Raw genomic sequence first — 12,767 nt, forward strand, 5'->3', positions numbered from 1 at the left:
ACTACAGCTACAGCAATACTACAATATATATTTCTAAATCACCTATGCGGGTTGTTCCCACGAACATGTATTGTGAGTATTTCTCGCATTGTGAACATATGTACACAGCGGTCCCGCAGGGTGTATGGCGCAAACACAAAGCGCTACATAATTTATAATATCTTCTGTGTCGTATTAACATTGGAATGTTCCTTTTTACAAGTGTAAAAAGAGGCGATACACAACGTGTCTCCTCTTTAACTCTTCAGTTTACAGAGAAATTCCGCCAGAGCCTCACAACATTGTCCAATAATGCTCTTCTTGTCTAATTTTAGTTAAGCAGGATTTGAGCTACAGACCATAACAAAAAACAGAATTCACTTTTTTCTTTTTCACCCGCAGCGATTTGGGTGTCAATAAAACTTGTTTACAAAGAAAGTGTAATACAGTAATACTACCTGCTATATAGATACATATATTTAGATATTTAGATCCTTAAATTAATATCATTATTAATTTCTTTAGATACACGATTCCATATTATATTTTCTATTAATCAAATTCTAAAATTATGCTTTTGTTTACTCCGATAACAAGCATGTTTGCAGAAAAGGTTAAAACGATCAATTTTCACAAAGTATATAAACGTACAGTAATATGGTCAGAAGGAGCACGTAAAAACGTTTCCAAAATAACCACATGTAAGACTTTGATTCTTAAAATGTTTAGGGAGAAATGGAATACTGGTGTGTATTTTTTCTTTAAACTACCAAGACCAGCCATATACAGTATAGTTTACATACAGTAATATGTTTATGTTAAACTAAATTAATAGGTGAAAGGCACGGTGAATCTGAGATTCTCAAGACTAACTTTGTATGATTGGAAACAAATACATGATCAGAGCAACGAAATGCTGTGGTGTTACTTTCTGTCAATGAAAAAATAAAGTATTTTCGTTTACAAAGAGGGTTACAAAGAATGTGGACCAGGGTAATACTTTGAGTTTACAGCTTGTCCAAGGTCATTCATTATTAATATTATTAGTAATATCTTTGGTAAAGACTTTGATGCATGATTAAAATATTTATGATAAAGGTTGTAAATTGTGTTCTTTTGTCCAACTGAGCAATACTGCTTTCATAAAATATACCAACTTTTTAATGTATAATGATTAAAATGCTGTAATACACAGTTTAAATGTAAAAGTCTAAAGAATATACAACTTAAATTCTTAATTGAATAAAGATTGTCCCTCAGCAGTGATCAGGGTTCGAAACCGAGTGTTTTCTGGTGACAGCTCAAAGGCTGTACATGAGAGGTTAAGCTTTATTAGCTCCACTTGGCGGTTTTACAAGGTGATTCCAGATACTATTAACATAATCTAATTTCATTATGGTACAGCGCGGTATGACGCGTTAATTGCGACACGCCCACCGCGTTGTACCGCAGCATACCCCGCTCATTTTGAATGGCTACATCTGTATGTACCCTGAAAAGTCCATGGTCTCTTCGTCAGATCAGTGAGGAATCAGCTCTTTCTGCTGCTGGATCCAAATCCAACTGTTGCTCTTCTGCTGCTCGGCCCTCTTCTCCCTCCCTGTCCCCATCAGCTAGCTCCAGCCAAGGTAATCAAGTATGTATCCGGCTGTGGGCTGGGCTTTTCTTGGCTGTGCTCTCTGTCCTGCATTGCTGTGCTTTAATGCAAGAAGTTTAGTGACTCCTTTTGCTGCTGAAATTACTAATCTGTTTATGGCTATTTTTTCAAATGGGCCTTTTAAAAAACGTGCTTGAGCTTGAACTGAGGAATTGTTATTATGCTATATAAGTGAAGAACCATATCTTTGTATTTAAGTTCCCGCTTTTATCTGATTTGAATGCAGAATATACATTTTCTCACTTTTATTAAACTTTAATCTCTAATTCAACTCATTTTCAGTAGCAGCAATTATAAGCTTTTTTATATTATTTCATAAAAGAGATGCATATTTCCAATTACTGACTTCATGTGGAAATTTGCAAGAGCTACTGGTCCTTCTAAGTGTGTCCTTAATTATTAGAGTGCTTCCTAATGCTTGCTTTTGTATAGTATTGTAAATGTTTCTTCCAGCCTCTCCCTAAATTGCATGTATTAAATTACAACAATATTGGTCGAACAGGTAATAGTAAAAACAACAAATGTACTCATCAACGTGCTTATTTTATGTAGTTGCTTTTGTATACAGGTATTACTCAACTAACATAGTTTTGATCAACTCAAACATGGTTTATTATGATTTTAGAAATAAGCCTATCCCCATATTTTAATCCACTCCAGGAAGGGAAAGGTAACTTCACTCCATAGAATAATTCAGAGGCATGAGATAAATATTAGTATTTGTGCTACTGGTTTGAACAAAGCAATGTTGAATCCATCCCTGCAAATCAGAAAATGTCCAAAAGTATTAAAATTGGTTAAAACATAAAATATTTAGTGGCAAATTATGTGTGGTTAACCATTTTCTCTTCTTTATTACCACCTTTCTCTTGTCCACAATCTAACCTTAATTTACTTCTATTATCTTGTCTCAGTAAAAAAGGCAAAAACTAAAATGTAATGATAAATGTAAGAAATAATTAATAATGAAATTATTAATTAATGAAAATAAATGATAAAGCAATAACTTTATGAATATACACAAATTTGTACATTTTTATTAGAGGGAAATTTACACATAACACAATTTCAGTGTCGGGGAATACCTGTATGTAGGTAGTTTCGTTTTTTTTCTTTTTAGTATAGCTAGTGAAACAAAAGTAAAATGAATTAAATTATCTTTACCTTTTCTGTTCTTATCGTTCTTATCTCTACTATTTGCACTGGGTACATTGAAGACTTTTTATTGTGGTGGGATTTAGTTCTGTGCTGTTTGCCTTATAAGTAAGGTTTACCTCCTGAAAAATACTTTTCACAATTAAAACTACAACTTTCCTGTGAACCGTCTGTTATGTTCTAGAGGTTATATGGCTCACACTTTTCTACACAACAATCAGAAATAATAAATTCTTAACGTTTGCCTAGTCACATACATAACTAAAATTAGTAATGAATCTAACATGTTTGCATGTTACCAGCAGTGTTCCTTCTGTGTAATTGCAAGAACAAATCAAAGAAATGTTATGACCATAATGCATTGAATGCATTTGTAAAAACAAGTATTTTTCTGTTTCAGAAATAATATGTAAAGAGACCGCTTTAGATAACATCAAAATGTCAACTTCTGTGGATTCTGCAATTGCCCAGGAATGCTGCAATTATAATATCGAAGTCTTTGAGGAAACAGTAGAGGTACTGTAATTGAGTAGGTTGCCTAGTAAAAAAACATACAGTAGCTCTGTATTGGGTATTGTGCCTTCTCTAAAGATAAAAAGTAAACAAAACTAAAGCTTAAATATAAATTTGGTTTCTTGATTATCTGTTTTTTTTACAGTATAAGAAACATACACCTTCTTCCAGTTTGTTACAAGAGAACACCAGTGATCATCAGTCGAGGTAGAGGTCACTTAATATCAAGCTATAATATGTCAAAAACTCATTACTGAGTTTTGAATGATACCAGTTAGAAAGCTGTGTGGAGCCTTATTAGAATTGTATGACCTTGAGCTCTAGATGGCACCACCTCACTATTGTAAATATTGAAGATTTGCATTTACATTGAAAACTAAAGCACTTACCCATATTTGTTTACTATATACACTAGATAAAACTTTAAACCATTTCACAGTTTTGTCAGCACATTGTTCTGTGCTTAAGACTGATTTGTCCATGGGTGTTTTGTCTTTGTTACAGTTGTTGCTGCTCTGGAGAAGACAGAAATATATGGAAGGATTACAAGTTCACCCCTGTGCTGCCTTTATCTTGTGTATCTCACACTGCCACAGATCTGGACTTTACTGCATATCTAACTGGTCTCATCAGCAAAGCTTTATGGGAGAGTAATCAGAGAGAGTGCCGTACTGATAAGAACAATGGTGGGCCTAAGGAAGTGAGGAGCCCATGTTCTAGTGATGGATATTTTGAAATGGATCTTGGTGAGAGAGAAGATAAAACAGGTTGCTCCACTTCTTCTGATGTGTTGGTAGAAGGTCCCGAGGATTTAGATAGTGAGGTTGTTCATATAACCAAAGTTCACTGGTTATATTGCATTAAAGTAAATAAAGGAATGAGGCAGACAACATCTTGTGTTGTGTTGACTAGCAAGTTGCTGGTTGTGTTAATAATTACCCAGGAAGAGGTCACTACCAGCTTACAAAGCATCACTGACCACTTAAATATTGATCTAGCTGTGCCATACACAGAAATAGAAACTGTTGGATTTTATATTCCAGAGGCATGTCTTTCCTTGAAGATAAAAACTTGTGATACTTGGTGGTACTTCCTTTCAGATTCCCAGAGCCTCAAAGAGATTTTCTGTTTAATGAGCGGGTCTAATCCTAGCTTGAAAAATTCAAGTTTTGGGTTAAGCTATGGAGATGTTTCACAAAAAGACTTCATAAGTCACCTTTTGGAATCTCAAGAATATGAAGAAGGTGACATAAAAGGTGCCTATGCAGCTCATCTTTTGGACTCTGCAAAAGTTCCTCCTTGTAACCAGCACACTCAAAGCAACTTTGCAGATTTCTTGGAACTAGAAGGGAACTCTCCACATTCTGATCTTTTTTCACAAGTGTGGCAGTCGGAGATGGAAAAAGAACTCTTCTGCATTCCTTGTTTTTTGTTTTTATCTCCACGGTATCTCTACATTATTAAAGTTGACTTTTTTGCACTTGCCAGGACTTCTAAAGATCAGATGCCAAGCGATTCTTGTGTTAAACTTACCAAAATCCCACTGGCCTTTGTGCTTCTTGACTCCCAACAGAAGTGTGCTAGCAGTAGTGCCCTAGCAGCTCACAGATTTCATGATAGCCATGTTCTTCAGCTTTTGACTGGATACAAGTTTGTCACTGCAGTCTTTGTACTGCCTCATGACAACTTCTTATTTCGTAGACTGTTTAGTCATGTCCGATCCAGCCTGCGAGATGTGAAGACTGTCGCTTTTTTCCAGACAAAGAACTGTAGTAAGACAGCAAACAGTTGTCAGCTGAACTCCACAATAACCAAGGAGACTCCTGAGTGCAGGTATAGTGGACTATTAATTGCCTTATAATAAAAGACCATAGTGGAATAAATAGGTTAATCATCCACAGAATGTTTGAATACCAACAAGTTGGCAGCACTGTGATTAAATTTCTTCATCATAAGCTGAAGGACTTTTGTCAGACACGCCCTGAATCATGTGATTTTCAATCATTTAAACCTTTTGTGCAACATATGCCTTCTTTTTAAGTAATTTATTTGTTCACTCCTGTTCAACCTACTCTCACAATTTTTTTCAATTACATTTATTTTTCAGTATTGTTTTCTGTTGTGTATATTTTAACAGTGTAGTTGCCAGTTATGGTCCATTATCAGAATTACTCTAGTAAGTGAAGCTTTTACTGTCATTATAATCCATTATTCAAAAATGTTTTCTTTTTGGTTAGTTTTAATTTCTCAGTGTATATTATTGTATGTTTATCCAAAGCTTTTTGGTGTTGTAGTCCTTAAATTTGTTTCTTTTTTTTTCTTCATCAGTCTTCAGGATTTGTCAAGGCCTCGTTTAACCCTTTCACTGCTGTATCCCTCTGATCCTTTGATACAGAAGCTGAGTGATGAAAATCAATGTCCATTTCACCTATCTGTTTCCCCATCTCTTCATTTTCTCGCCAGTCTGAAGGGGAACAATTTAGTGGAGTTTTTCTATAACAGCATTGCTGAGGTAATTTATTAAAAAGAAATGTGCTTAAAGTTATTTCATTTTTTTACTGTTTAACCAAGCAGTGTATGTACAGATGCAGCCATTCAAAGTACGCGGTACAGACACGTACCGGAGGTAATTGGCTACGGCATCGCGCATCGGGGCGCGCAATGACGCAAAATACCGCGGTACGTGATTGGTTGACCGACGGGCACTCGTTGGTCGGTCGTAGAAAGATTTACAGTAAATGTCTTTACTGTGCCCGTTTTAGCATTGAATATTTATATGGAATTTTACCACTGAAGGGAAATCTTAGTAGCTGAGCATAAAAAGAATAGGAGCATACTGTAACGCGTGTGAAGGCCATAAATGATATTAATTTTGGAACATAAACATACAGTATATGGCTGGTCTCGGTACTTTAAATAAAAAATACACACCAGTATTCCATTTCTCCCTAAACATTTTAAGCTTCGAAGTCTTTAACTAACGTGATACCGGAGTCAACAACCATACTTTTAGAATTTGATTAAAAGGGAATATAATATGGAATCGCGTATCTAAAGAAATTAATACCGATATTATTATATTCATGTACCGCAACACAAGAATAGTACACTCTGTACATTGTCTGTTGATAATGTTTCTGTAGTGCTTTTTCAGCACTCTGCATGTGACCTTGCCGGTGGTGCTGTGGGTTAGGTTCCTGACTCACACGTCACACGCTCTGTGTTTGAATCCCACTGGAGCCATGACTTTTTTTTAACAAACATTTCTTTGAAAAAATAAAACGTTTCCCTGGGTCAGAGATTAAATAAAACCTCACTCGCACCAAACAAATTTATATTTCTAAATATCACAACATGATTGAATTTAAGTCATTTTAATAACAATGAATAGTCACCTAGGCATTACAATATAAACATTTCTATTGATTTAAATCGCGTTTTGATTTAAATCGCAAACGCTGGTTTAAATATATGTGTTTTTTGATTCACAATTAGACAAATGCAACATAAATTGATATCTTTGTCTTCTAAGTATCTTAATTAACTTTCAGCATAGCTTTCTCCCCATTTAGACTTATTTTTCTTGGGATCTTGGGATCAAACGTGGAAAGATTAGATTGTAATCGTTTTTATTTTTTAAATACATTTTAGAAAAGTGTAACCTGTACTAAAAAGCTGTACACCACCTGCTATAAAGATACATATTGTAATACTTTCGGGTTTGGATAGGACAGACACAAGAACTCAGACTTACGGAGTTAAAGCAAGTTAAAGCCTTGATTTTATATATCACCTTTAGAAGTGGCCATTCTCTGTGTAGACACATAGCAATAAATCCATAGCTCTGGTCAAAAATAGATTGAAATAGTGTTCTTGTGTTTTTATTGACCTATTAATGTAGGGGGATGTACAGTTTTATCATCACTGAAAAAGCCAAAAATATACAGTTTTGTTATGAAAACAAATTCTGCAGACTGAAATTCCTAATCCCTTAATGCTTATTCCTTAAGTGAGTATAAAGAAAATAAAAGTTTTGATCCAGAAGAAGTATGAATGTTAAATGTTTCTGTTTTTTTAAACCCCTCTTGGGCTACAAAGGCAAAATTATGGGGATTTTGAAGACAGTTTCCTAGCACTGGAAAATTCTGGATGATTTTTTTCCTTAAATTACAGGTGGAGAATGAAGAACTAAAACACATATTGTGGTCATCGGTGGTGTTTTACAGATCACCTGAAATGGAAATAACTGCCTGCATCATGCTTTCCACTAAAGCACTATACTTTGTGCTGGACAATTCAGCCTCCCAACTTGCTGATCAAACACGTAGGAATTTCTAAATTGTTTCTAATTAAGTCATATATGTACACATATGGAGATATGATGTTTTAAGGCCATTTTTAAATACAAAATAGAGGTCACATGTTTCCAGCACTTTTTTGATAACATTTACCTTATTACTGTTTTGCAGAACGGGAAAGTAATGATTTATCATTTTGTTGATATACAGTGGAAATTTACACTCCTTTTAGAATATTGCCATATTTGTTTTCAATTTGTTTTACAGAATGTTTTACTTTTTACAAAAATGTGTAATGAATGATAAGTTATTCAAGAAACGCCAGTGGTCTTGTGTGTAGATTTTATTGCTTTCTGAGATTTGTGTAATTACGTGTCAGGGGTGGTGTTTTATGTTTTTTGTCCCTGCCAGTAGCTTGGAACTGGAAGCCTGATGTGAACAAAAGAGACTTCATGCTATCATACTGCTTTGCATTGAAGATGAATGATCTGATATCTGTTAACATTGGGCTTTTTGATCAGTACTTTAGAGTAGTGGGTGAGTTTTTAGCTTTGTTTTCCTTATGCTGTATATGACAGCTGCTATTTTTCCAAGGCATTTTTCCAAGAATCATGATAAAAATAAGGAAACAAAACAGAATCTTAAAATATTGCATAACACAATACATACTGAGCGCTATTAGTGGGGAGGAGAGCAGAGTAATGAAGCCAATTCATAGATGGGGATTATTAGGAGGCCAATGGGAAATTTGGCCAGGACACCGGGGTTACACCCTACTCTTTTCGAGAAACGCCCTTGGATGACCACAGAGAGTCAGGACCTCAGTTTTATGTCTCATCCGAAGGACGGCGCCTGTTTACAGTATAGTGTCCCCATCACTATACTGGGGCATTAGGACCCACATGGACTGCAGGGTGAGTGCCCCCTGCTGGCCCCACTAACATCTCTTCTAGCAACAACATTAGTTTTTCCCAGGAGGTCTCCCATCCAGGTACTGACCAGGCTCACACCTGCTTACCTTCAGTGGGTTGCCAGTTGTGAGTTGCAGGGTGATATGGCTGCATATAATCATGAATGTATTTTACACTGGCATTAAGACGGTGTTGACAGATCTTAATACTTTCACAATCAACATATTTCAGATTTTTTCTTTAGTTTTTGCTGAAATTTTCTATACTTTATCTTACCTTTAGATATTTTCAATTTGAGCTTTCAGAGTTTGAATAAAATAATACATTTAAAAATAAGTGTCTGAATCATTTTAGTAATTTTACAAAATGGGACACTATAGGAAGTGTCTTAATAATTTTGCAAAGCACCCTGTAAGAAAATATAAGAAAAAGTTTCAGCAAATACTTAGAAGGGAGGAATGGAACCAGAAGTGCGAAATGTACAGTAGCTCCTTATTCCACTACAATAATGGTATGGTACTGTTACTGCTAAAATCTATTGCATTATACTGTCTTACCTGAGGTGCCTTGAGTATGTTTCCCCTCTGTAGTATGGAGATTAATGTCTTCTATTTTTCAGGCCCATCTGCTGATCAGATAATTTCTTGCCTGACCAGAGACAGTTATGGTACTCACCGATTCATACAACAGCTTATGACAGTTCTGTCTTTACTGGAAAAACTTCCATCTCCAGAACCACTGGAACAGGATTTTTACACTGAATTTGGAAACAAAAATAGAGGTATTATTGTTAATGCTTTTGTTATTTCAGTTCCATGAGATATTTCAGTTCTTATTAACTGATTTTTTTTATAATGGCAGGTAAAATGGAAAACTATGAGCTTGTTCACTCCAGCAGAGTGACATTCATATACCCCAGTGAAGAGGAGATTGGGGACCTCACATACACTGTGGCCGAAAAAATGGGGGAACCTCATAACCCACAGTCCTTTAATATCCTTCTATATATGCTAGTTTTTCAAGTCCATCATTGTGAAAGCTCAGAACTAGGGAATAAATATCTCCTTCAACCCAAAACTTTAATTCTTACCAGTTCTGACATATTCCTGTTTGATGAGGACTATATCAGCTACCCACTGCCAGATTTTGCTAAAGAGCCCCCTCGGAGAGAAAAGTATTTCCTGACGGATGCTAGGAGGGTCCGAGATCTTGACAGGGTTTTGATGGGCTATCAGACCTACCCTCAGGCCCTCACCTTTGTTTTTGATGACTTCCAAAGTCCTGATATGTTGTGCAACCTGACGATGGACCATTTTGGCAATGAGCTCAGTGCTGTGGGGAAAAAGAGAACTGGCTGCAGCAATGACAGAGAGGTCCAATGGTGTGTATTCGTCCCTGCAGCTGACAGCAGAGAAAAGCTGATTTCTTTGCTGGCTCGCCAATGGGAGACACTGTGCAGCAGGGAGCTGCCTGTGGAGCTAACAGGGTGACACATGATGCACATTTTAAACTTGTCTAAGAGTAAAATGTCAAAGATTCTTCTAACTGAAATCCTTTTTTTTACAGTTTCCTCACAGCACATACTGGGAATTTGTACATAGAACAAATGAGTCCACAGAATTTAATGTTTGCTGTTGTCTGTTGCAGAGTTTTCTCTCTTTAATGCTGCTTCAAGTAACAATTTAGTACAATCTGTGTTATGTAAATAATTTACATTGGTTTGTATCAATAGTATTTGTAAACAAAAATGCATTATTTTGTTTGGAATTCTGACATTTTCTTTTGATTCAGAGAGAGGAAGGCTGACATCCTCAAAGATTCTTTTTATGAGAAATCATTTGTGTTTCTGTAAGATTATATTTGTAATCTGTATTTATTGTTTTATGTTGAACTGGAGACTAGTTGTTTGGATGCTATATATGAAAGCCAATAAAAAGTACATAGGATAGCCTATATTAAAGTAAACATATCACATACTGTACCGTATATGTGCTTAGAATTTGCCCATTCCACAGTTTCTGGAATGCTATTCTTATTTTTCTCTGTATAAAGGACAATAATAGTTATATACAGTATAGGAACTAAAATGTATTTTTAAATTGCTTAGAAATGAAGATTCATCACACTAGTTGTTGCAAGTCGTGTTAAAAAGTTTGAAACTTGTGTATGCTTTTTTTGTTCACATTATGTAAGCACACATTTAAAAAACAAAATTAGTATAATTTTTATGTCCCACTACACAGTGAAGCTATATACATTCACACTGCCTGTCTTACATAATTTATACCTGTGAAATATATAAACATTTACACTCAATTGCCAGTGTTTGTTTAATTATTTACATTTTCATTTTATTTTGTGTGAGGGTTAGTTTTTAATCACAGTAATTGTCAATGTAAATTACATGTTGTAAACTTGTGTAAAGTCTTCTGTCTTAAGACAGGATGACCCCATAGTCTCTTAAAATAAATCAAATTTCTTTTAAATGCTATGGAAATGTGTTCGGTAGGTTATTTTAAGTTGTTTTATGTTATTCTTTTTAACATATATTGCACTAAGAGATTTAAAAATGCAACAAAAGTATAGGAACACATGGCACATATTTCATATTGCTTCTTGTAATATTTAAATTGAAATGTTAGGTCTTTAGCTTGCCAACATCTCACCTTCTCTGCTGTGGTAATGTAGTTATGCTTTTTACTTTTAGTTTTTGCTTTGTTTCCAGATTGAGACCCATATTTGTCACCTGAAACAAAAAATTATTTTAACTGTTACATTGCTGCATTTTTATAAAATCATGAAATCACCTTAATTTTTTCCACAGTTAAATGATGAGAATAATGAAAGCACCAGGCAAGTCTGAGTTATTTGAGAGATGATGGTTGTTTGAACGCAGAGAGTGAAAACAGGAAATGTCTGCCTTTCCTTGGAGGTGGAAGTCTGCATTTGAAGTATTTTTGGCAGTGATCTTATCCATGAAATCCTGTTTTTCTTTTCTTTGCTGAACCTTTTCAAGATTGGGAGAATCTGAAACACAAGAAAAACACATGAAAACAACTTTTTTGTCTAATGTACTGCGTGATAATAAATTGGGCAGCAAAATTCAATACTCTAATGGACATTTTTCTGTCAGCAAGACAAAATCGTATACATGAAAAAAAAAAAGTAAAATCTTTATGTAATGTACCGTAGTAAAAAAAATACTGATTAAAGATATAACAGGAAATAATTTTCAGGCCAAGACCACAGACTTCATCTTTAGTTAATGCTGCTGTTTTCTTGGAAATCGGCTGGAAATGTTTTCCTCTGCCTTATCACTTTGTCATCTTGATGAAGATTCCTGAAATAACAAGGTCATCTAGAGACCTGCTGAGATCTGCTATTTTTTACGTTTTTCCTGAGCTAAAACATAACATTGCCATTTGACCTATATTTAGGTAAACACTACAGTACAATTTCATTATCAAGCATTGTGTTCCCTATCCTACAGCTCTCCAATCCTGAAGAATATTTAGATATCTTTAACAAATGAAGAAATTATTCATATTCAAGACAATCTTGGAACAAATTCAGTCATTCAAGTGACATTAAAATAAAGCCAGAGACATGAAATAAAACAAGACCTTATTTTGCCCTTTGTAGGGCTTTCTTGATTAATCCAGATGATCAGTGAGTGATTGGGCAATGCCTTCTGTATGTTTACACTAGTGTTGCTTACTAAAGTGGATTTACTGTACAAATTCCTTTTAATCACACATTGCTATTTTCAATTCCAGTTCCTTATTCCAGTTCTTCCTTTAATCTTTTTTCACTCTGTTTCTTTTATGTTTTCTGCATATTTCAACTTAAATTCAGTGATGCATAAAGCAGATATATACAGTAGTGCCCTCCAAATGGTTTTGGGAAGCATTGTTTTACCCTTATTGCCAAGTGGTGTGATCATGAGACTATGATGAATAAGTACAATTTAATATGCATCTCATTTTTATGCAACTGCATATTTTAACAAAAACATTTTTGTTATTCTGGTGACTTCAAGGAACCATAAGTATTGGAACACATTTACTTTACTGTACCTTACAAGTATAAAAGTCAGCAATGGACTGCATATCCCTTTAAGCCACTTAGAATGTAAAACGCAGCTCTGTTGGATTTAAATCAGTTGGAGTTAAATCAGATTCTCCTGATAAACTGCTTAGTTATACATTGGTCATATGTTTTCAGTTATTGCTTCCTGCATGGTGAATTAGCAAG

At 34.9% G+C, this 12,767-nt stretch overlaps 1 protein-coding gene across 11 annotated transcripts in view; it reads left to right on the forward strand.

Moving 5' to 3' along the window:
• Nucleotides 1-11,004, forward strand: part of nisch (nischarin) — a 40,573-nt gene extending 29,569 nt beyond the window's left edge. The window contains exons 13-22 of one of the 11 annotated variants that reach the window (XM_088636130.1): nt 1,499-1,607; nt 3,192-3,307; nt 3,450-3,511; nt 3,809-5,137; nt 5,633-5,816; nt 7,478-7,628; nt 8,014-8,139; nt 9,133-9,294; nt 9,375-10,922; nt 10,957-11,004. In XM_088636130.1, coding sequence (XP_088492256.1) covers nt 1,499-1,607; nt 3,192-3,307; nt 3,450-3,511; nt 3,809-5,137; nt 5,633-5,816; nt 7,478-7,628; nt 8,014-8,139; nt 9,133-9,294; nt 9,375-10,003 — 2,868 coding nt within the window. In that variant the 3' untranslated portion in view covers nt 10,004-10,922; nt 10,957-11,004. Of the gene's footprint in view, nt 1-1,498; nt 1,616-3,191; nt 3,308-3,449; nt 3,512-3,808; nt 5,138-5,632; nt 5,817-7,477; nt 7,629-8,013; nt 8,140-9,132; nt 9,295-9,374 lie in introns of those variants that run through there. The other 10 variants (XM_088636131.1, XM_088636132.1, XM_088636129.1 and 7 more) reach the window with 10 other exon arrangements.
• The last annotated feature ends 1,763 nt before the right edge of the window (nt 11,005-12,767 follow it).

This window comes from Lepisosteus platostomus, chromosome 6 (assembly GCF_059453375.1).
Source record: "Lepisosteus platostomus isolate fLepPlt1 chromosome 6, fLepPlt1.hap1, whole genome shotgun sequence".
NCBI lineage: Eukaryota > Metazoa > Chordata > Actinopteri > Semionotiformes > Lepisosteidae > Lepisosteus > Lepisosteus platostomus.